The sequence below is a fragment of the Artemia franciscana genome, chromosome 2 (genome assembly GCF_032884065.1).
Source record: "Artemia franciscana chromosome 2, ASM3288406v1, whole genome shotgun sequence".
Taxonomy (NCBI): domain Eukaryota; kingdom Metazoa; phylum Arthropoda; class Branchiopoda; order Anostraca; family Artemiidae; genus Artemia; species Artemia franciscana.
In genome coordinates this window covers 28,378,589-28,401,632 of record NC_088864.1, presented here as the reverse complement: position 1 = coordinate 28,401,632, position 23,044 = coordinate 28,378,589, and the positions used below count along the sequence as shown (strand labels likewise).

General features: G+C 35.5%; 1 protein-coding gene and 1 long non-coding RNA gene across 20 annotated transcripts in view; one reads left to right on the top strand and one right to left on the bottom strand.

Moving 5' to 3' along the window:
• Positions 1 to 16,198, top strand: part of LOC136039761 (uncharacterized) — a 97,205-nt gene extending 81,007 nt beyond the window's left edge. The window contains exon 2 of the long non-coding RNA XR_010620549.1: positions 16,120 to 16,198. This is a non-coding gene — a long non-coding RNA (uncharacterized LOC136039761). The remainder of the gene's footprint in view (positions 1 to 16,119) is intronic.
• Positions 1 to 23,044, bottom strand: part of LOC136039633 (protocadherin Fat 2-like) — a 264,014-nt gene that overhangs the window by 78,043 nt on the left and 162,927 nt on the right. For 14 of the 19 annotated variants that reach the window (XM_065723534.1, XM_065723553.1, XM_065723546.1 and 11 more), the window contains 2 exons: positions 8,728 to 8,772; positions 3,535 to 3,675 (listed from right to left, as the gene is read on the bottom strand). In XM_065723534.1, coding sequence (XP_065579606.1) covers positions 3,535 to 3,675; positions 8,728 to 8,772 — 186 coding nt within the window. The remainder of the gene's footprint in view (positions 1 to 3,534; positions 3,676 to 8,727; positions 8,773 to 23,044) is intronic. The other 5 variants (XM_065723540.1, XM_065723559.1, XM_065723571.1 and 2 more) reach the window with 1 other exon arrangement.

Below are 23,044 nucleotides of genomic sequence, written 5' to 3'. Positions count from 1 at the left end.
AAGCATGTTATAGTAATTGGAACTATATACAATGATATATATTAGAGTAAGGTGGGAAGAAAGATTAGTAGTTGGTTCGGCGTGGAGGTAAAAGATTATCAATGCTGTGCTTTATACCGGCTTGTGTGGATTATTTTGGTAGATCTGATCCTAATGAATCCAGAAAAGGCTATAGAAGAATATGGTATCAAATGCGAAGTTAAAACAATCTTAGACTTAGATTTTGCAGATGATTATTGCATTGGATTATTTTTTTAACCAAATCATTGAATTCTGGAGATTTAAAGTGCTCATAAAACGAAAATAGGTATATTCTGAAGACTCAGTCGATAATCAAGAAAGAACTACAAAGAGGTGATGTTAGGTAATCAGAAGATCAACGAATTTCAACAAATCCATTTACTAACTTGACTTTTCATAGTTTGTGTGTCAGTTTTCTCAACATTTTACAACACTTCCGAAGCTATATCAGTGAAAGAACAATGCCTTGGATTATTGATGGGTTCTGATGCAACTTAAGATTTAACCTTTTGCGAATAGAACCTTTTGCGAATAGAAATAAAAGAAAGAATATTGAAAAGAATAAAAAAACCAAGACTTCGAAGCCAAAAATCCAATTGGTTCGAAATGGTTGAGCCCTATATTAAAAAGCGCGTCGTGTCATGGAACGTAAATGGTAGTCTCAGTGCAAAAATCGTCGTGGTGGAAGAACTTTGCCTTACTGAAGAAATAATATGCATACAGAAACACTTTCTCTCTGCTGACAATATGAAATCGATATAGTGCCAACCCATGTGCTCCACTTTATAGCCACAAAAAGAAAACACCCAGAAAACGAGGCCGCCCCTCAGGTGGATTTGCTACAATAATAGATAGATGTATCAACTCCGAACTGTTCGCAAAATCTGACAATGTCCTTGCAGTGAAAGTCGGTTATGCTGTCATTATAAATGTATACCTGCCGACAGACTAGAGACGAAAATTCTGAAACGAAGTTTGCTCTAACATGCAGAAAATTGGATAAATGTTTTAGTAAAATTAGAGCCTTGCACCTCTATGGGTTCTGTTGGGGGACCTTAATTGTGACCTGTTGAAAAGTGATAATCTACGTACGGCTTGCTTCTTAGCTTGATTCCAAATGAAAGTGCTCTCTTACCAAAATCTGTTGATTTCACATATATACACAACTCAGGATCAGTTTTGAAAGCTGATCACGTGCTTGTTTCCGGTAGTATTGCCAGTTGTCCAGTAAGTGTAACCGTACTTAATGATTTTGTAGTATCTGATCATTTGTCTTTGTCTTTTAGTATTATGGCTCCATTTAACCGTGCACGGGTAACCCAAGAATCTAAGTAGCGTAATGTGGTAGACTGGAATTTATTTATATACTCCAGTACCAGCAGTACATTTGTAATATTCTCGCAAAGATAAAAATACCATTTGAGTTTCTCCAGAATTTTGTTCCGTCTTCAATTAATGAAACTCGTATTTAATTAAATGTATATGCGTCACTTATTTCACACGCCTTACTACAAGCAGAAAAGGAGTTTGTCCCTCGCACTAAAGTACGAGTTGGATCCCGAGTGATGGGCTGGTCCCAGAATTCTTTACTTGTTGAGGCTTGTAATAAGGCCAAATTCTGGTTAAATATCTGGATAGATTGAGGCCGTCCCAGAACTGGTGTTATAAATCAGATCCGTTTATCCACCAAACGCCGCTTTTCAAAAGAGCTAGAGAAGCATAGAGCTTCTATCCGTTACAAATTTTCTGAAAAGATTATTAATAACCCAGGACTTTTGTAGAAAAATTGAACAAATAAACAAAAATAAAAGCCCAGCCAGTTATTTAATATTTCTCCCGAACTATGGGAAAACGTTTCTCCAGAGAGTTTTCAGAGCCAGACCCATTAATAGAAAATCTCTTCAGAGTCACACTCAAAATACTTCCGAGAGTACTTCCAAGATACTTCCGAGAGGGATCAAATCAACGTTTACTCTGGCAGTCCTGGATATTCATAATATAATTTGTAAAATCAACAAACCTCCCTCAATAGGTACAGATCACGTTTGCGCCAAACACCTTCTATAAGGAACCCCTTCTTTTTTTTTCCCACCTGGACCTACTTTTCCAAATGGTGTTTACAGAAGGAATAGTTCCTTCCTTGTTTTCATCTGACCACCTTACTCCTGTCCCTAAAATGAATAAACCATTAAATGAATGTTCATCATATCGGCCAATAACGGTAGCTACAACTTTTTGTAAAATTTTTGAGAAGTTGATGATGCTTGGGCTGGCTGATAAATGTTATATGCCTCCACACCAATTTGGGTTCCAGAAAGGAATAGACTGCGCTCATGCACTGACGGCACTGTCGCAGTTTTAATTGATGCTGATAAATCAGGAAAGCCATCCATGAAGTCAGTCGTGCTTTTGATTCGATAACTCACGCACACATCCTCACTGAATTGTATAAACGGGGGGTCAGTACTTGTTCTATTCGTACTTTGTATGATATGTATAATCATTTAACTGTCATTATTAATCTGCCTGACGGAATGGTTACAAAGATAATTGTACCTATTCGTAGTAAAGTAGGGCAAGGCGACCTTACATCCCCAATCGCGTGTAACAACCGTGTTCTTGACGCACAGTCCCAAGTGGTTCCCTGCTGTATTTTAGAATTGATAAATATATCTCTTATTGCTTATGTTGACGATTTCTTTAACCCCAATCGAACAGTACTGGCGTTTAAAAAAAAAAATTCCATCCTGAGTCGTGAGTATTGAAAAATAAATCTTAAGTTTAACGCTGAAAAATCAGAAGTGGTACTATTCAACTGGGGCCCGTTTCCCGATGGATTTAAAGTTGATCTTAACGGAGTATCAGTTGCTCCTAAATTGGAAATAAAATACCTTGGCCTCCCAATCGATGATTTCCTTAAATCAATTAAGAAGCTCCTCATTTGCCATTTCCAGAGCCGGACGTCCAGTGCCTACGGAAGCAGAGTTTCTAATTAACTACATTTTAATCGTCAGCTGCTAGCTAATAAGCTTTTTATACCTTGCACCCTTTTGGTGTACCTTTTCGGCAACGGAATCAAAACAACTCAGGCGAATTTATTACCGGTATACTAAATATCTTCTAGGCCTCTCTCAACTCGGCAAGTAATTCTTGGGTCAATAGGAGATATGGCATTATTGACCTTAATACTGACATAGGCAGATGCATTGAAGCTTACAATAACGGAATTAATGGACACCAATAGTGTTCCCTTTTAAAATAATAAATGTATCACGCTTATTGTTTCTGTGTTTGTTATGTATACTGTGTGATTATTTGGTTGATAATTGTGCTTGTGTTCTTATTCTATAACTTTTAATTTTGTTTTATTTGTGCTTGTCTAAGTGCTTGTTTTGTCTGTCATTTTCTGTCTATTCCTTTTGCTTTTTTTTTCTTCTCTTATATTCCGTTCGTTATTGTATTTACAAAGGGCAATGAATAAACTCAATACATTTCAATTCAATATAAACTTACCTTGACCTATGTCTAAAGCATAGCTAACTGTCATTTCACCAGAGTGCTCTGCCTTAACAGTTAGAATATTGTATCCTTGTACATTCTCGACCACTTCAGCATTATACTGCTGCCTCTCGAATGTCAGAGATGGCCCAGGAGCTGAAAGAAAAGTAAAAGAGAATGAAAATATTTTGAATTATTTTTTTTCTTTAATCATAAAAAGTGTACGACTATACACTATTCAGCCAATTATATAACGGATATTATTGTAGGCAGCACAATGGCGCTGCCTAAGTAAAGAACGATGTCGGCATAATGTATTTTTGTTTTTTTGGTAGTTTGGTTTTAGACCAGGGCACTTCTTATTGAAGGAGTTGTCGTAGAAGCTTCAAAAATGGCAAATTCGATTGGAAATTGGAGGGGCTAGGGCCCTTTTTAATAGTCAAAATGATTGGAGGTCAACTATCCCCTCTCTCACACCCACCATTTCTCCGAATACATTGAATCAAAATTTTAAGATAACCATTTTGTTCAACACAGTTGAAAGTACTGGAAATTAGGTCTTTGAAGATAACCCCCCCCCCCCCCCCACAGCACTCAGGGCAAGTGCTGTAAATTATGTTCGGGAGCTTATAAGGTTCTTATAGAAAGTGTTGTTGTAGAAACTTCAAAAAGGGCTTATTCGATTGAAAATTAAAAGGGTTAGTGCCCTTTTCAATAGTCAAAAGGGACTGGAGGACAACTAACCTCCTCTTACACCCACCATTTTCCCAAACACATCCAATCAAAATTTTGAGATAACCATTTTTTCAATGCAGTTGGAAGTTCAAGAAATTAGGTCTTTGAGGAAGACAGCCTCCCTAGAGCATTCAAGGCATGGGTTGTAAGTTACGCCCTGGGGGCATATAAGGTTTTTATAGAAAGTTTTGTTGTGGAAACTTCCAAAAAGGGGCTTATTTGATTGGAAATTAAAAGGGCTAGTGCCCTTTTCAATAGTCAAAAATCATTGGAGGATAACTAGCCCCCATCTGATGCACACCATTTGCCCAAACACATCCAAGCCAAATTTTGAGGTAATAATTTTTTTTCAACGTAAGTGAACGGTTCAGAAATTATATCTCAGAGGATGACAAACCCCCCACAGCCCCCAGGACAAAAGTTGTAAGTTATGGACTGGAGGCATATTAGTTTTTTTTTATAGAAAGCGTTGTCGTAAAAGCTTCAAAAAGGGCTTGTTCAATTGGGAATAGACAGGACTAGTGCCCTTATGAGCAGTCAAAAGCGATAAAAGGGGAAATACCCCCCCCCCCCCCACCCGACGTCTATCATTTCCCAAAATGCTTCCAATCAACATTTTGATATTACTATTTTGTTGAACGTGCTTGAAGGGTTTGGAAATTGTGTTTTTGAGCATGACAACCCCTCCTTCCCACAGGCTTCAAGACTAAGGTTGAAAGTTTTGCCCTGGGGCATACAAGATTTTAATAGAAAGCGTTGTCGTAAAAACTTCAAAAACGGCTTATTCAATTGGAAATTGAGAGGGCTATTACCCTTTTTCAGAGTTGGAAGATATCGGAGGAAGAGTCACCCCCTCCACACCCATCATTTGGGGGGAGAGTCACCCCCTCCTCAGCCATCATTTCCGGAATCACTTCCGATCGACATTTTGGTATTGCCATTTTGTTCAACGTATTTGAAAAGTTTGGAAGTTATGTCTTTGAGGATGATACCCCCCCCCACAGCCCTCAGAACAAGGGTTGTAACTTATGCCCTTGGGGCATATAAGGTTTTTATAGAAAGCGCTGTCGTAGAAACGTCAAAAAGGGCTCACTCGATTGGAAATTGAGAGTACTAGTGTCTTTTTTATTAGTCGAGAACAATAATAAGGCAAATGACCCCCTCCCCCCACGCCCGTCATTTCTCCAAAAACTTCCACTCAAAATCTTAATATAGCCTTTTTGTTCAACGTGTTTGAAAGGTCTGGAAATTATGTCTCTGAGGATAGCAAATCTTCCTAGCCCTGTGGAGGTTGCAAGATATGCCCTGGGGGCATATACCGATTTTTCTAGAAAACGTGGTCATATAAACTTTGTGGGGGATCATTGGATTGGTAATCAGACGCTCTAGTACTCTTTTTATGAGTCAAAGTGATCGGAGGGCATCTACTCTCCCCCCGCACGTCGTATTGTCCCGAAACGCATTTAATAGAAATTTTTAGATAGCCATTCTATTCGAAATAGTCCAAATATAATATAACAAGGCTTTTGGGGTTTGAAACAAACCCCTGAGATCACGGGAAAGGGTTGTAAGTTATGCCGAGGGGGTACTTAATGTTTTTGTGGAAGGGATAGTTGTTTAATTTTAGAAGAGGCTCATTTGGTTGAAAATTGTTTTAAATGTTTTCACTTTTGTAACTACAAAAATCAAAATTAACTAAGATTTCAAGGAATATATATCAGCATATTTACATTAAACTGACAATGCACATTCATTTGATATTTTTTCAGTAAAGTGCAAACTATAGTCTGGCTTTTAAAAAGCATAGGGGTTTTGAACCCTAATCAGATAAATTTCTGCTCGTTTTGAGTTTGACTCTGTTATTGATTAAATGAATAAAAACAAGTTTATTAAACTGCAAGTAAGGAGCGACATTAAAACTTGAAAGGAACAGAAATTATTCAGTATATAAAAGGGGATTGACCCCTCCTTAACACCTGGCTCTTTACGCTATAGTTAGACTCTTTCTCTCAATTCTACTGTTTAGTACGATAAAAAGCTTTAGCGTAAAGAGCGAGGCGTTGAGGAGGGGTCAACCCTTTTTATGTACGGAATAATTTCTGTTCGTTTTAAGTTTTAATGTCGCTCCTTACTTGCAGTTTAAAAGACTTGTTTTTTTTATATTTAATTTCTGAGCGTTTTTTAAATAATGCATGTTTTCATTTTCTCTCATCGCAAATGCATAATTAAAACAAAATTTCAATATTGTTTTTTTTTTTTTGCCTAAATGGCTTTCTCATAGTTTTGATCGGACGATTTTGATAACAAAAGGGGTGAGCGAGGAGGCCTAGTTGCCCTACAATTTTTGGTTGCTTAAAAATACAACTAGATTCATTTTTTACGAACGTTTTCGTTAATAATAAACATATGTACCTTAAGAACTAACTTATGCAGGGAATTTCTATATTGGTGTATTTTTATTACGTATATGAGTGGGTTCACCCCCTTGTCAATACCTCGTTCTTTACACTAAAACTTGAATTTTGTCCCAAATCATTAAGAATGACCCCTGAATCACAAAGGCCTTCGAATAAATAGTTGAAATTACTAAAAATACTTTAGCGTAAAGAGAAAGGTATTGTGGAGGAGGCAAACTCCCTTATATACGTACTATTTTATGTTCGTTTTAAGTTTTAATGCTCCTCATTACTTCCAGTTGAAATTTTTTTTTATTTTTTCATTGTTTTAATTTTTAAATAATGCTAGAAAATCCTGCGCCCCCTTTAGGGAAATTCTATTTCATCATGAAAAATTCCTCCATGGAAAGATCCTCCCACGTAACTTCCTCCCCGCGTCCCAACCCAACGCGAAAAAATCTACCTGAAAACGTCTGTGCACTTCATTAATAACAATTGCTATATGTAAACAATGGTCGAAGTTTGTAACTTGCAGCCCCTTCCTCGAGGACTGTGGGAGATAACTCATCCCCAAAGACATATTTATTAGGTTTTCGACTAAGTTGAACAGAATGGCTATCTCAAAATTTTGATCCGGCAACTTTGGGGAGAAAATGTGCGTGGGAGGAGGACTAGGTGCCCTCCAATTTTTTTGGTCACTTAAAAAGGGCACCGGAACTTTCAATTTCCGATAGAATGAGTCCTCTCGGGACATTCTATGACAACCGGGTCGGTACGATAACCCCTGAAACAAAAAAACAAATAAACACGCAACCGTTATTTGTCTTCTGGTAAAAAAATTTACAAAATTCCACATTTTTGTTGATAGGAGCTTGAAACCTCTACAATAGGGTTCTCTGATACGCTGAATCTGACGGTGTAATTTTCGTTACTATTCTATGACTTTTAGGGGTTGTTTCCTTCAATTTTCTAAAATAAGACAAATTTTCTCAGGCACGTAACTTTTGATGGGTAAGACTAAACTTGATTAAACTTATATATTTAAAAACTAGCATTATAATGAAATTTTTTCTTATAGTTTCGGTTGCTATTGAGCTTGATCACTCTTTAATACATTTCGTTACCACAAACTGTTTGATCTAATTTCTGTTCATTTTGGGTTTCATTTATTTATTGATGCTGATTTGTGGTAGTTGTATGTTTGGTAGATTATTTGATTCTATTTTTGTTCGTTTTTGGTTTAAACTTTTTTTTGAAAAAATTATTTTGTGGAAAAGGTCTTTTGTAAAAATTCCAGCAAAAAAGCATATTATTTGAAACGTCAACATCCGGCCAGAAAAGGAAAAACATTTTCAAGAAGTTGAATTTTCAGTTATTTCCAAATAACACAAAACGTTCAAATTTAACGCAATTTGGTTTTTCCAAGGGAAAGGTGGAGAGGCTGGGTTAATTCATTGTTAATTAACCACCATGGACACCAATGACAGAAAATAAAATGTAAAGCTATTATTCAACTGATTGAGTCAATATCATACTCTCAAATAAAGTCTCAAATAATCGTCTCAAATAAAGTTAAGTTGTTGCAAGAGCCTGAAAAGCTTCAAAAATGTTATGCAGCTTACGCTTTTCAGGAACTATATTTTTCAAAGTAGATTACTAAAGAAAAGGTCAAATCGTATAAAAACACATTCAAAAAAAAAAAAAAAAAACTAAATCAAAGCGTAAACCCTGAATAAATTATCTACGCTTTGTGGCCCAGGGTACAAATCTCTCCTGAACAAACAGAATAAAACAAAAATTAAAATAAGAACACTCAAAACATAGTTTAGAAATTTAAAACATTTAGTGTTGTGTTGTGAAGAGATAAGGATACGAGCTAGGAATTAAAATAGAAGGTAAGGCAAAGACAACGAGACAGTCTTGTGGCAGTCACAGTTTCTGCGGGTAGTAATTTGTAGTATCAATAGTAATAGTAGTAGCAAGAATCAAGGTAGAACAAATAACAGAAGCACATAAGTGAGACAATCATACGAAAAAAATAAGTAAATAAACATCAGAAAGAAATAAAATAACATACTTGTTGGAGCTTCAGTTGTACAAACACATGGAGGACAAGAATTGCCTAGAAAAAATAGTTCTATGCATAAACGTTCTATGTAAATAGTTCTATGTAATCTTTTAACAAAGGTGAAAAGATAATGTTCTTTGAAATGAAAGTTGTGTGATACTGGAATCTAGAATTATTAGACATCATGATTCGTACATGGGGTGGGGCTTCTGCTCGTTCTTTGACCCTTCCTCTTCTTTATGGTGAGGTTTTAGTATCGCTTTACTGAAAATGTTTTTATGCAACAAGTTGAGCTTGTACCTTTTTTTGTGTGGTATGAGACGCTTGGGTGGGGCAACATCAAAAAATTAATCATGGTCCTTGTCTTAACGATTCTGCAAGAATTTGAAAAGGAGGATGTGGAACACTTAGATTTGGGAGGTGTATATACGAGATTTACAATGATATTCCAACAACTTGATTCTCCCGTTCCAATAATTTTATGTTGTTCAATCGAATCGGCCGTTCTCCTTCTAATGTTTGAAAGTAACAATGAAAAGTTTCTGCCCTCTTTCAAGTCTGCTTGGTTCAAATTTATAAGGTGTCTCTTACCAGCTTTCCACATGACCTTATTTCAGGGTATTTAAACTACTCAATTGAAATATTCATTTTCTGGTCAAAGCGTGTTTATGAATCTCTTTATTTTGCAGATTCAGGAGGTTCTTGCAAACTTTATTAAAATTCCTTTGCCTTATAAAAATATAACTATGAGCGAACATTGAACTACATGCTGTGCCCTTGAATCTATACGGCTTTCTCCTCTATGATATTTCAAGTGTCCCCCTGACTCTCCTTTGATTGAAGGGTTAAAAATATTTCAAATATTTCTTTTTCTACCAGGCTGGATGCACCGACTTTTGACAAAAAGAAAGATTCAATGAGAACAATATTTTGTTGCTCTCTCGATCCCTTTCCTACTGATTTTGATGATAGGCAGTAAACCTAAAAGAGCTTAATACGTTCCCCATATGTTAGTATATGGCATTATAATAATATAATACATAATTGAAAAAAATACGGGAAAATGGGATACTAAGTCATAGAAGTTTCGGATATATATATATATATATATATATATATATATATATATATATATATATATATATATATATATATATATATATATATATATATATATATATATATATATATATATATATATATATATATACTAGCTGTTGGGGTGGCGCTTCGTGCCACCCCAACACCTAGTTGGTGGGGCGCTTCGCGCCCCCCCCAAGCCCCCCTGCGCGCGTAAGTCGTTACGCGCCATATTAGTTACGCGCCATTGTAGTTGTGTCCCTGTGTCCCACCTGTGAATAGAGATAGATATAAATATATGTTTTTAACTACGTAAAACATGCGAATATAAAACATTCTTCGCTGTCCCATTGTCTGTGCATATAAATAGATTGTCAGGTTTACTGACTCTTGAACATGCAACATATAATTGTCCATGGGAAAAACAATCCGTATTCAGATCTATACCTCATTATTCTAATGATGTGTCCCTGTGTCCCGGTCGTCATTTATATTCCCTGTGTCCCGGTCGTCATTTGTGTCCCGGTGTCCCAGTTTGTAATTTCTCTTTGAGTGTCCCGGTCGTCATTTATATTTCCTGTGTCCCGGTGTCCCGGTCGTCATTTGTGTCCCGGTGTCCCGGTCTGTAATTTCTATTCGAACAATCCCTGTGTCCCAGTCGTCATTTATATATCCCGCCTGTGCCCCCGGCGTCCCCGTTGTAGTTGTGTCCCTGTGTCCCGGTCGTCATTTATATTCCCTGTGTCCCGGTCGTGATTTGTGTCCGGGTGTCCCAGTCTGTAATTTCTCTTTGAGGTTCCCGGTCGTCACTTATCAGCCTGTTTTCTTGCTGTTCTTGTGATTCCTCGGAACGCTTTCTTTTCTTACTTTCTCTATCAGCAGCAAGTTTTTTGGCATAAACTCTTTGAGCAGCTTCCTCGGCTGTTGCCATTGTAGGTTCTTCAGTCATTTTACAATTAAACATTTTTCCGTGAACAAATGTCTTAAATACCGTTAATGACGTCACCGTCAAAGAAAAAATGACGACAACTAATTTCATGACGTCAGTCAACACAGAAACATGACGTCACCTGATCCAAAGACAGACACACAGACAGACAACTTATTTTTATATATATACTAGCTGTTGGGGTGGCGCGAAGCGCCACCCCAACACCTAGTTGGTGGGGCGCTTCGCGCCCCCCCCAAGCCCCCCTGCGCGCGTAAGTCGTTACGCGCCATATTAGTTACGCGCCATTGTAGTTGTGTCCCTGTGTCCCACCTGTGAATAGAGATAGATATAAATATATGTTTTTAACTACGTAAAACATGCGAATATAAAACATTCTTCGCTGTCCCATTGTCTGTGCATATAAATAGATTGTCAGGTTTACTGACTCTTGAACATGCAACATATAATTGTCCATGGGAAAAACAATCCGTATTCAGATCTATACCTCATTATTCTAATGATGTGTCCCTGTGTCCCGGTCGTCATTTATATTCCCTGTGTCCCGGTCGTCATTTGTGTCCCGGTGTCCCAGTTTGTAATTTCTCTTTGAGTGTCCCGGTCGTCATTTATATTTCCTGTGTCCCGGTGTCCCGGTCGTCATTTGTGTCCCGGTGTCCCGGTCTGTAATTTCTATTCGAACAATCCCTGTGTCCCAGTCGTCATTTATATATCCCGCCTGTGCCCCCGGCGTCCCCGTTGTAGTTGTGTCCCTGTGTCCCGGTCGTCATTTATATTCCCTGTGTCCCGGTCGTGATTTGTGTCCGGGTGTCCCAGTCTGTAATTTCTCTTTGAGGTTCCCGGTCGTCACTTATCAGCCTGTTTTCTTGCTGTTCTTGTGATTCCTCGGAACGCTTTCTTTTCTTACTTTCTCTATCAGCAGCAAGTTTTTTGGCATAAACTCTTTGAGCAGCTTCCTCGGCTGTTGCCATTGTAGGTTCTTCAGTCATTTTACAATTAAACATTTTTCCGTGAACAAATGTCTTAAATACCGTTAATGACGTCACCGTCAAAGAAAAAATGACGACAACTAATTTCATGACGTCAGTCAACACAGAAACATGACGTCACCTGATCCAAAGACAGACACACAGACAGACAACTTATTTTTATATATATACTAGCTGTTGGGGTGGCGCTTCGCGCCACCCCAACACCTAGTTGGTGGGGGCGCTTCGCGCCCCCCCCAAGCCCCCCCGCGCGCGTAAGTCGTTACGCGCGATAATAGTTACGCGCCATTGTAGTTGTGTCCCTATGTCCCACCTGTGAATATAGATATATATATATATATATATATATATATATATATATATATATATATATATATATATATATATATATATATATATATATATATATATATATATATATATATATATATATATATATATATATATATATATATGGTTTTAACTACGTAAAACTTGCGAATATACAACATTCTTTGCTGTCCCATTGTCTTTGCATATAAATAGATTGTCAGGTTTACCGACTCTTGAACATGCAACATATAATGGTCCATGGGAAAACAATCTGTATTCAGATCTATACCTCATGATTCTAATGATTGCCCTTGAGCTTTGTTGATGGTGATTGCTAATCGACCATTCCCTGTCCCGGTGTCCCGGTCGTCATTTACATCCCCCTGTTTCCCCCGGTGTCCCCGTTGTAGTTGTGTCCCTGTGTCCCGGTCGTCATTTATATTCCCTGTGTCCCGGTCGTCATTTGTATCCCGGTGTCCCGGTCTGTATATACATTCGTTTTTTAGTTTTGTTTTTCTCCTTTATTTTTTTCCTTTTTTTTTCTTTTTTAGCTTATTTAGATTTTTAGATTTTTTAGTTTTTTTATTAGTTTTTAGTTTTTTTTTCTTTTTAGTTTTTTTGTCCCGGTCGTCATTTATATCCCCCTGTTTCCCCCGGTGTCCCCGTTGTAGTTGTGTCCCTGTGTCCCGGTCGTCATTTATATTCCCTGTGTCCCGGTCGTCATTTGTATCCCGGTGTACCGGTCTGTATATACATTCTTTTTTTAGTTTTGTTTTTCTCCTTTATTTTTTTCCTTTTTTTTTCTTTTTTAGTTTATTTAGATTTTTAGATTTTTTAGTTTTTTTATTAGTTTTTAGTTTTTTTTTCTTTTTAGTTTTTTTGTAGTTTTTAACTTCTTTTTAGTTTTGTTAATTTTTTTTTTTACTTATGTCCTGGTCGTCATTCATACTCCCTGTGTCCCGGTGCTTCCCGGTGCTTTGTTGATTGCTAATCGAACATTCCTTTTGTCCTGGTCGCTTTCTCTTTGAGTTTCGTCATTTATTTTTTTCTTTTTTAGTTCTTTTAGTTTTTACCTTTTTTAGTTTTTTTTAGTTTTTTAGATGAAAATTTTTTTTAGTTTTTTCCTTTTTTTCTTTTTAGTTTTTTATTGGTTTTTACCTTTATTTTAGCTTATTTTTCAGTTTTTTCCTTTTTTTTATTTTTTTTTTATTTTTATTTTTTTTAGTTTTTTACCTTTTTTTAGTTTTTTTAGTTTTTTTAGTTTTTTAGCTTTTTTACTTTTTTTATTAGTTTTTAGTTTTTTTTTGTAGTTTTTGCCTTTTTTTAGTTTTTTCAGTTTTTTTTTTAGTTTTTTATTGGTTTTTACCTTTATTTTAGCTTATTTTTCAGTTTTTTCCTTTTTTTTTAGTTTTTTTTAGTTTTTAGTTTTTTTCGTTTTTTACATTTTTTTTAGTTTTTTTAGTTTTTTTAGTTTTTTAGCTTTTTTATTTTTTTTATTAGTTTTTAGTTTTTTTTGTAGTTTTTGCCTTTTTTTAGTTTTTTTTTAGTTTTTTAGCTTTTTTATTAGTTTTTAGTTTTTTTTTGTAGTTTTTGCCTTTTTTTAGTTTTTTTAGATTTTTAGCTTTTTTATTTTTTTTATTAGTTTTTAGTTTTTTTTGTAGTTTTTGCCTTTTTTAGTTTTTTCAGTTTTGACGTCACCTGATCCAGTTTTTTCAGGTGACGTCACCTGACACATCCACACATCCACAGACAGACAACTTATTTTTATATATATAGATATATATATATATATATATATATATATATATATATATATATATATATATATATATATATAAATAAGTTGTGTGTGTGTTGTGTGTTGACTGACGTGCAGCATGTTTGTCGACTGACGTCATTATAAGGATTGAGCATTATGTCGTCATGAAGTTGTTTGTCGACTCACGTCATGTTTTTCGACTGACGAGAATACATACCGGGACACAGGAACACAAATGACGACCGGGACACAGGGACACAGGGAGTATAAATGACAACCGGGACACAGGGACACAACTACGACGGGGACACCGAGGGGCACAGGGGGGATATATAAATGGCAACCGGGACACAGGGAATGTTCGATTAGCAATCACTATCAACAAAGCCTCAGGGGCAATCATTAGAATAATGAGGTATAGATCTGAATACGGATTGTTTTTCCCATTGACAACTGGGACACAAATGACGACCGGGACACAGGGAATATAAATAACGACCGGGACAATCAAAGAGAAATTACAGACTGGGACAGAGGGACACAAATGACGACCGGGACACAGGGAATATAAATGACGACCGAGACACAGGGACACAACTACAACGGGGAAGCCGGGGGGCAAAGGGGGATATATAAATGACGACGGGGACACAGGGAATGCCCGATTATCAATCACCATCAACAAATCTCAAGGGCAATCATTAGAATAATGATGTATAGATCTGAATACGGATTGTATTTACCATGGACAATTATATGTTGCATGTTCAAGAGTCGGTAAACCTGACAACCTATTTATATGCACAGACAATGGGATAGCGGAGAATGTTGTATATTCGCAAGTTTTACGTAGTTAAAAATCTAGTATACCCCAACACCTAGTTGGTGGGGACATATTAGTTACGCGCCATTGTAGTTGTGTCCCTGTGTCCCACCTGTGAATATATATATATATATATATATATATATATATATATATATATATATATATATATATATATATATATATATATATATATATATTTATATCTATATATATAAAAATAAGTTGTTTGTGCGTTATGTCTGTCTGTCGAGTGACGTCGTGTTTGTCCGCATATGACGTCTGAATTATTTCACACTAATACAAAAGAAGAAAAAAAACTAAAAAAGGTAAAAACTACAAAAAAAATAAAAAGAAAAAAAACTAAAAAAGCTAAAAAACTAAAAAAAACTAAAAAAGGTAAAAAACTAAAAACTAAAAAAAAACTGAAAAAACTAAAAAAGGCAAAAACTACAAAAAAACTAAAAACTAATAAAAAAAATAAAAAAGCTACTAAAAAAAACTAAAAAAACTAAAAAAAAGGTAAAAACTAAAAAAAATAAAAACTAAAAAAGAAAAAAACTAAAAAAAAGGAAAAAACTGAAAAATAAAAGAGAAAAAGAAAACTAAAAAAATATAAATAAAAATAAAAAAACTAAAAAAGATAAAAACTACAAAAAAACTAAAAAGAAAAAACGAAAAAAAAAATAAAAAAGCTAAAAAAAAGGTAAAAACCAATAAAAAAACTAAAAAGAAAAAAGGAAAAAAAACTAAAATAATTTTTCATCATATAATATGACGTCTAAATTTTCTCATCATATACCAATTCAAAACCAAAAGTATTCAAGCCCGATGTAGCTGAGTTGGTAACGCGGTATGTTCCAGGTTCTAGGTTCGAGAGGTTCCAGGTTCGAATCTGAATACAAAAGAAGAAAAAAAACTAAAAAAGGTAAAAACTACAAAAAAACTAAAAATAAAATAAACAAAAAAACAAAAAAAAATGTAAAAACTACGGAAAAAAACTAAAAATAAAGAAAGGCTAAAAACTAATAAAAAAAACTAAAAACTGAAAAAGAAAAAAAAAGAAAAAAAGGAAAAAAAGTGAAAAATAAAGGAGAAAAAAAACTAAAAAAATAAAAACAAAAATAAGCAAACTACAAAAGGTAAAAACTACAAAAAAAAACTAAAAAGAAAAAAAAAAAAAAAACAGCTAGTCTATATATATAAAAATAAGTTGTCTGTCTGTGGATGGATCAGGTGACGTCACCTGAAAAAACTGGATCAGGTGACGTCAAAACTGAAAAAACTAAAAAAAGGCGAAAACTACAATAAAAACTAAAAACTAATAAAAAAAAAAAAAGCTAAAAAACTAAAAAAACTATAAAGGTAAAAACCAATAAAAAACTAAAAAAAAAACTGAAAAAACTAAAAAAAGGCAAAAACTACAAAAAAAAACTAAAAACTAATAAAAAAAGTAAAAAAGCTAAAAAACTAAAAAAACTAAAAAAAGGTAAAAAACTAAAAAAAATAAAAAATAAAAAAAAAAAACTAAAAAATAGGAAAAAACTGAAAAATAAGCTAAAATAAAGGTAAAAACCAATAAAAAACTAAAAAGAAAAAAAGGAAAAAACTAATAAATGACGACACTCAAAGAGAAAGCGACCAGGACAAAAGGAATGTTCGATTAGTAATCAACAAAGCACCGGGACACAGGGAGTATAAATGACGACCAGGACATAAGTAAAAAAAAAAAACTATCTATATATATAAAAATAAGTTGTCTGTGGATCTGTGGATCGTGGATCAGGTGACGTCACCTGAAAAAACTGGATCAGGTGACGTCAAAACTGAAAAAACTAAAAAAAGGCAAAAACTACAAAAAAAACTAAAAACTAATAAAAAAAATAAAAAAGCTAAAAAACTAAAAAAACTAAAAAAAGGCAAAAACTACAAAAAAATAAAAACTAATAAAAAAGCTAAAAAACTAAAAAAACTAAAAAAAAGGCAAAAACTACAAAAAAAAACTAAAAACTAATAAAAAAAATAAAAAAGCTAAAAAACTAAAAAAACTAAAAAAACTAAAAAAAGGTAAAAAACTAAAAAACTAAAAACTAAAAAAAACTAAAAAAAAGGAAAAAACTGAAAAATAAGCTAAAATAAAGGTAAAAACCAATAAAAAACTAAAAAAAAAACTGAAAAAACTAAAAAAAGGCAAAAACTACAAAAAAACTAAAAACTAATAAAAAAAGTAAAAAAGCTAAAAAACTAAAAAAACTAAAAAACCTAAAAAAAACTAAAAAAAGGTAAAAAACTAAAAAAAATAAAAAATAAAAAAAAAACTAAAAAAAAAGGAAAAAACTGAAAAATAAGCTAACATAAAGGTAAAAACCAATAAAAAACTAAAAAGAAAAAAGGAAAAAACTAAAAAAAATTTTCATCTAAAAAACTAAAAAAAACTAAAAAAGGTAAAAACTAAAAGAACTAAAAAAGAAAAAAATAAATGACGACACTCAAAGAGAAAGCGACCAGGACAAAAGGAATGTTCGATTAGCAATCAACAAAGCACCGGGACACAGGGAGTATAAATGACGACCAGGACATAAGTAAAAAAAAAAAATTAACAAAACTAAAAAGAAGGTAAAAACTACAAAAAAACTAAAAAGAAAAAAACTAAAAACTAATAAAAAAACTAAAAAATCTAAAAATCTAAATAAACTAAAAAAGAAAAAAAAAGGAAAAAAATAAAGGAGAAAAACAAAACTAAAAAACGAATGTATATACAGACCGGTACACCGGGATACAAATGACGACCGGGACACAGGGAATATAAATGACGACCGGGACACAGGGACACAACTACAACGGGGACACCGGGGGAAACAGGGGGATATAAATGACGACCGGGACAAAAAATCTAAAAAGAAAAAAAACTAAAAACTAATAAAAAAACTAAAAAATCTAAAAATCTAAATAAGCTAAAAAAGAAAAAAAAAAGGAAAAAAATAAAGGAGAAAAACAAAACTAAAAAAACGAATGTATATACAGACCGGGACACCGGGATACAAATGACGACCGGGACACAGGGAATATAAATGACGACCGGGACACAGGGACACAACTACAACGGGGACACCGGGGGAAACAGGGGGATGTAAATGACGACCGGGACACCGGGACAGGGAATGGTCGATTAGCAATCACCATCAACAAAGCTCAAGGGCAATCATTAGAATCATGAGGTATAGATCTGAATACAGATTGTTTTCCCATGGACCATTATATGTTGCATGTTCAAGAGTCGGTAAACCTGACAATCTATTTATATGCAAAGACAATGGGACAGCAAAGAATGTTGTATATTCGCAAGTTTTACGTAGTTAAAACCATATATATATATCTATCTATATTCACAGGTGGGACATAGGGACACAACTACAATGGCACGTAACTATTATGGCGCGTAACGACTTACGCGCGCGGGGGGGCTTGGGGGGGCGCGAAGCGCCCCCACCAACTAGGTTGTGGGCGCGCAACTAGGCTACTGTGCAACTAGGTAACTATTATGGCGCGCAACTAGGCTACTGTTGGGGTGGCGCTTCGCGCCACCCCAACAGCTAGTCTATATATAAAAATAAGTTGTCTGTCTGTGGATCTGTCAGGTGACATCATGTTTCTGAGTTGACTGACGTCAAGTTTTCGACCGACGAGATTACAGACCGGGACATCGGGACACAAATGACGACCGGGACATAGGGAATATAAATGACGACCGGGACACTCAAAGAGAAAGCGACCGGGACACAAGGAATTTTAGATTAGCAATCACCATCAACAAAGCACCGGAACACAAATGACGACCGGGACACAGGGAATATAAATGACAACGACTGACGACTGTCACTGACGACTGAACGACTGTCATGTTTGTCAACTGATAAAATTACATACCGGGACACCGGGACACAAATGACGACCGGGACACAGGGAATATAAATGACGACCGGGAACCTCAAAGAGAAATTACAGACTGGGACACCCGGACACAAATCACGACCAGGACACGGGGAATATAAATGACGACCGGGACACAGGGACACAACTACAATGGGGACGCCAGGGGCACAGGCGGGATATATAAATGACGACCGGGACACAGGGATTGTTCGAATAGAAATTACAGACCGGGACACCGGGACACAATTGACGACCGGGACACAGGGAATATAAATGACGACCGGGAACCTCAAAGAGAAATTACAGACTGGGACACCCGGACACAAATCACGACCAGGACACAGGGAATATAAATGACGACCGGGACATAGGGACACAACTACAACGGGGACGCCGGGGGCACAGGCGGGATTTATAAATGACGAGCGGGACACAGGGATTGTTCGAATAGAAATTACAGACCGGGACACCGGGACACAAATGACGACCGGGACACCGGGACACAGGGAATATAAATGAAGACCGGGACACTCAAAGAGATATTACAAACTGGGACACCGGGACACAAATGACGACCGGGATACAGGGAATATAAATGACGACCGGGACACAGGGACACATCATTAGAATAATGAGGTATAGATCTGAATACGGATTGTTTTTCCCATGGACAATTATATGTTGCATGTTCAAGAGTCAGTAAACCTGACAATCTATTTATGTGCACAGACAATGGGACAGCGAAGAATGTTGTATGTTCGCACGTTTTACGTAGTTAAAAACATATTTATATATATATATATATATATATATATATATATATATATATATATATATATATATATCTATTCACAGGTGGGACACAAGGACACAACTACAATGGCGCGTAACTAATATGGCACGTAACGACTTAAGGCGCGCGGGGGGGCTTGGGGGGGGGGGCGCGAAGCGCCCCCCCCCCCCCCCCCCCCCCCCCCCCCCCCAACTAGGTGTTGGGGTGGCGCGAAGCACCACCCCAACAGCTAGTATATATATAAATATATATATATATATATATATATATATATATATAATATATATATATATATATATATATATATATATATATATATATAATATATATATATATATGTGTGTTTTTAACTACGTAAAAACTTGCGAATATACAACATTCTTCGCTGTCCCATTGTCTGTGCATATAAATAGACTGTCAGATTTACCGACTCTTGAACATGCAACATACAATTGTCCATGGGAAAAACAATCTGTATTCAGATCTATACCACATGATTCTAATGATTGCCCTTGAGCTTTGTTGATGGTGATTGCTAATCAAACATTCCCCGTGTCCCCGTCGTCATTTATATATTTTTTTCCTTTTTTCTTTTAGTTTTTTTTTGGTTTTTACCTTTTATTTAGATTTTTTAGTTTTTTTCTTTTTTCTTTTTAGTTTTTTTTTGTAGTTTTTATATATTTTTTTTATATTTTTATTTATATTTTTTTTAGTTTTCTTTTTCTCCTTTTTTTTAGTTTTTTTTCCTTTTTTAAGTTTTATTCTTTTTAATTTTTAGTTTTTTACCTTTTTTTATATTTTTTTAGTTTTTTTAGATTTTTAGCTTTTTTTTACTTTTTTTATTAGTTTTTAGTTTTTATTGTAGTTTTTACCTTTTTTTAAGCCAAGATTCGAACCTGAAACCTCTTGAACCTAGAACTGGAACATGACGCCTTGCCAACCCAGCTACATCGGCTTGAATACCATTCGTTTTTGAATTGGTATATGATGCAATACTTCAGACGTCATATGCGGACAAGCACGACGTCACTCGAAAGACAGACAGACTGTCTGCGATTTGTTCACAAATAACAGCACACACATTTTTTTGCTGTTCTTGTGATTCCTCGCACGCTTTCTTTCTTACTTTCTCTATCAGCCGCAAGCCTGTTTTCACACTGTTGTTGTGGTTCCTCGGCACGCTTTCTTTTCTTACTTTTTCTATCAGCCGCAAGCCTGTTTTCTTGCTGTTCTTGTTATTCCTCGGCACACTTTCCTTTCTTACTTTCTCTATCAGCCACAAGCCTGTTTTCTTGCTGTTCTTGTGATCCCTCGTCACGCTTTCTTTTCTTACTTTCTCTATCAGCCGCAAGTTTTTTGGCATAGACTCTTTGAGCAGCTTCCTCAGCTGTTGCCATTGTAGGTTCTTCAGTCATTTTACAATTAAACATTTTTCCGTCCACGATCATCTTACAATTAAAAATGTGTCTTTGAACGATTTTCTTAAATACCTTTAATGACGTCATCGTCATAACAAACATGACGACAACTAACTTCATGACGACATGGTGACATGACGTCACTCGACAGACATAACCCACAGACAACGTATTTTTATATATATACTAGCTGTTGCAACACCTAGTTGGTGGGGGCGTTATATGTTTTTAACAACGTAAACTTGCGAATATACAACATTCTTTGCTGTCCCATTGTCTGTACATATAAATAGCTTGTCAGGTTTACCGACTCTTGAACATGCAACATATAATAGTCCATGGGAAAACAATCCGTATTCAGATCTATACCTCATGATTCTAATAATTGCCCTTGAGCTTTGTTGATGGTGATTGCTAATCGACCATTCCCTGTGTCGCCGTCGTCATTTGTATATCCCCCTGTGCCCCCCCAACGTCCCCGTTGTAGTTGTGTCCCGGTCGTCATTTATATTCCCTGTGTCCCGGTCGTCATTTGTATCCAGGTGTCCCGGTCTGTATATACATTCGTTTTTGAAATGGTACATGATGAAATAAATTTTTGTATTTTTCCCCCTTTTTTCTTTTTAGTTTTATTTTGGTTTTTACTTTTTTTTAGTTTTTTTAGTTTTTTTTTTCTTTTTATTTTTTTTTATTTTTTTTTAGTTTTGTTTTTCTCCTTTATTTTTCATTTTTTTTTCCTTTTTTTCTTTTTTTTTCTTTTTTAGTTGTTTTAGTTTTTTAGCTTTTTTAGTTTTTTATTAGTTTTTAATTTTTTTTTCTTTTTATTTTTTTGTAGTTTTTACCTTTTTTTTAAAGTTTTTTTAGTTTTTTTTTACTTATGTCCTGGTCGTCATTTATACTCCCTGTGTCCCGGTCGTCATTTGTGTCCCGGCGCTTTGTTGATAGTGATTTGCTAATCGAACATTCCTTGTGTCCCGGTCGCTTTCTCTTTGAGTGTCCCGGTCGTCATTTATATTCCCTATGTGCCGGTGTCCCGGTTGTCTTTTGTGTCCCGATGTCCCGGTCTGTAATTTCGTCAGTCGAAAACATGACGTCAGTCGACACACAAACATGACGTTACTCGACAGACAGACACACACACACACACACACACAGACAACTTATTTTTATATATATACTAGCTGTTGGGGTGGCGCTTCGCGCCACCCCAACACCTAGTTGGTGGGGCGCTTCACGCCCCCCAAGCCCCCCCCGCGCGCGTAAGTCGTTACGCGCCATATTAGTTACGCGCCATTGTAGTTGTGTCCCTGTGTCCCACCTGTGAATAGAGATAGATATAAATATATGTTTTTAACTACGTAAAACATGCTAATATACAACATTCTTCGCTGTCCCATTGTCTGTGCATATAGATAGATTGTCAGGTTACTGACTCTTGAACATGCAACATATAATTGTCCATGGGAAAAACAATCCGTATTCAGATCTATACCTCATTATTCTAATGATGTGTCCCTGTGTCCCGGTCGTCATTTACATTCCCTGTGTCCCGGTCGTCATTTGTGTCCCGGTGTCCCCAGTTTGTAATTTCTCTTTGAGTGTCCCGGTCGTCATTTATATTCCCTGTGTCCCGGTGTCCCGGTCGTCATTTGTGTCCCGGTGTCCCGGTCTGTAATTTCTATTCGAACAATCCCTGTGTCCCGGTCGTCATTTATATATCCCGCCTGTGCCCCCCGGCGTCCCCTCATTTTACAATTAAACATTTTTCCGTGAACAAATGTCTTAAAATACCGTTAATGACGTCACCGTCAAATCAAAAATGACGACAACTAATTTCATGACGTCAGCCGACACAGAAACATGACGTCACCTGATCCACAGACAGACAGAACATTTTTTCAGTTTTTTTTTCTTCTTTATTTTTCAGCGTCACTATGAAGTACATATCGCCGAACCTTCAGTCATTTTACAATTAAACATTTTTCCGTGAACGCATGTCTTAAATACCATTAATGACGTCACCGTCAAAGAAAAAATGATATATATATATATATATATTATATATATATATATATATATATATATATAGATATGAGGGGGTTTGTCCCCTCGTTAATACCTCGCTCTTTACACTAAATCGTAAGTTTTGTCCCAATTCTTTAAGAATAACCCCTGAATCAGAAAGGCCGTAGAATAAATAGTTGAAATTACTAAAAATACTTTAGCATAAGTATTTATCTCCTCCTAAATACCTCACTCTTTATGCTAAA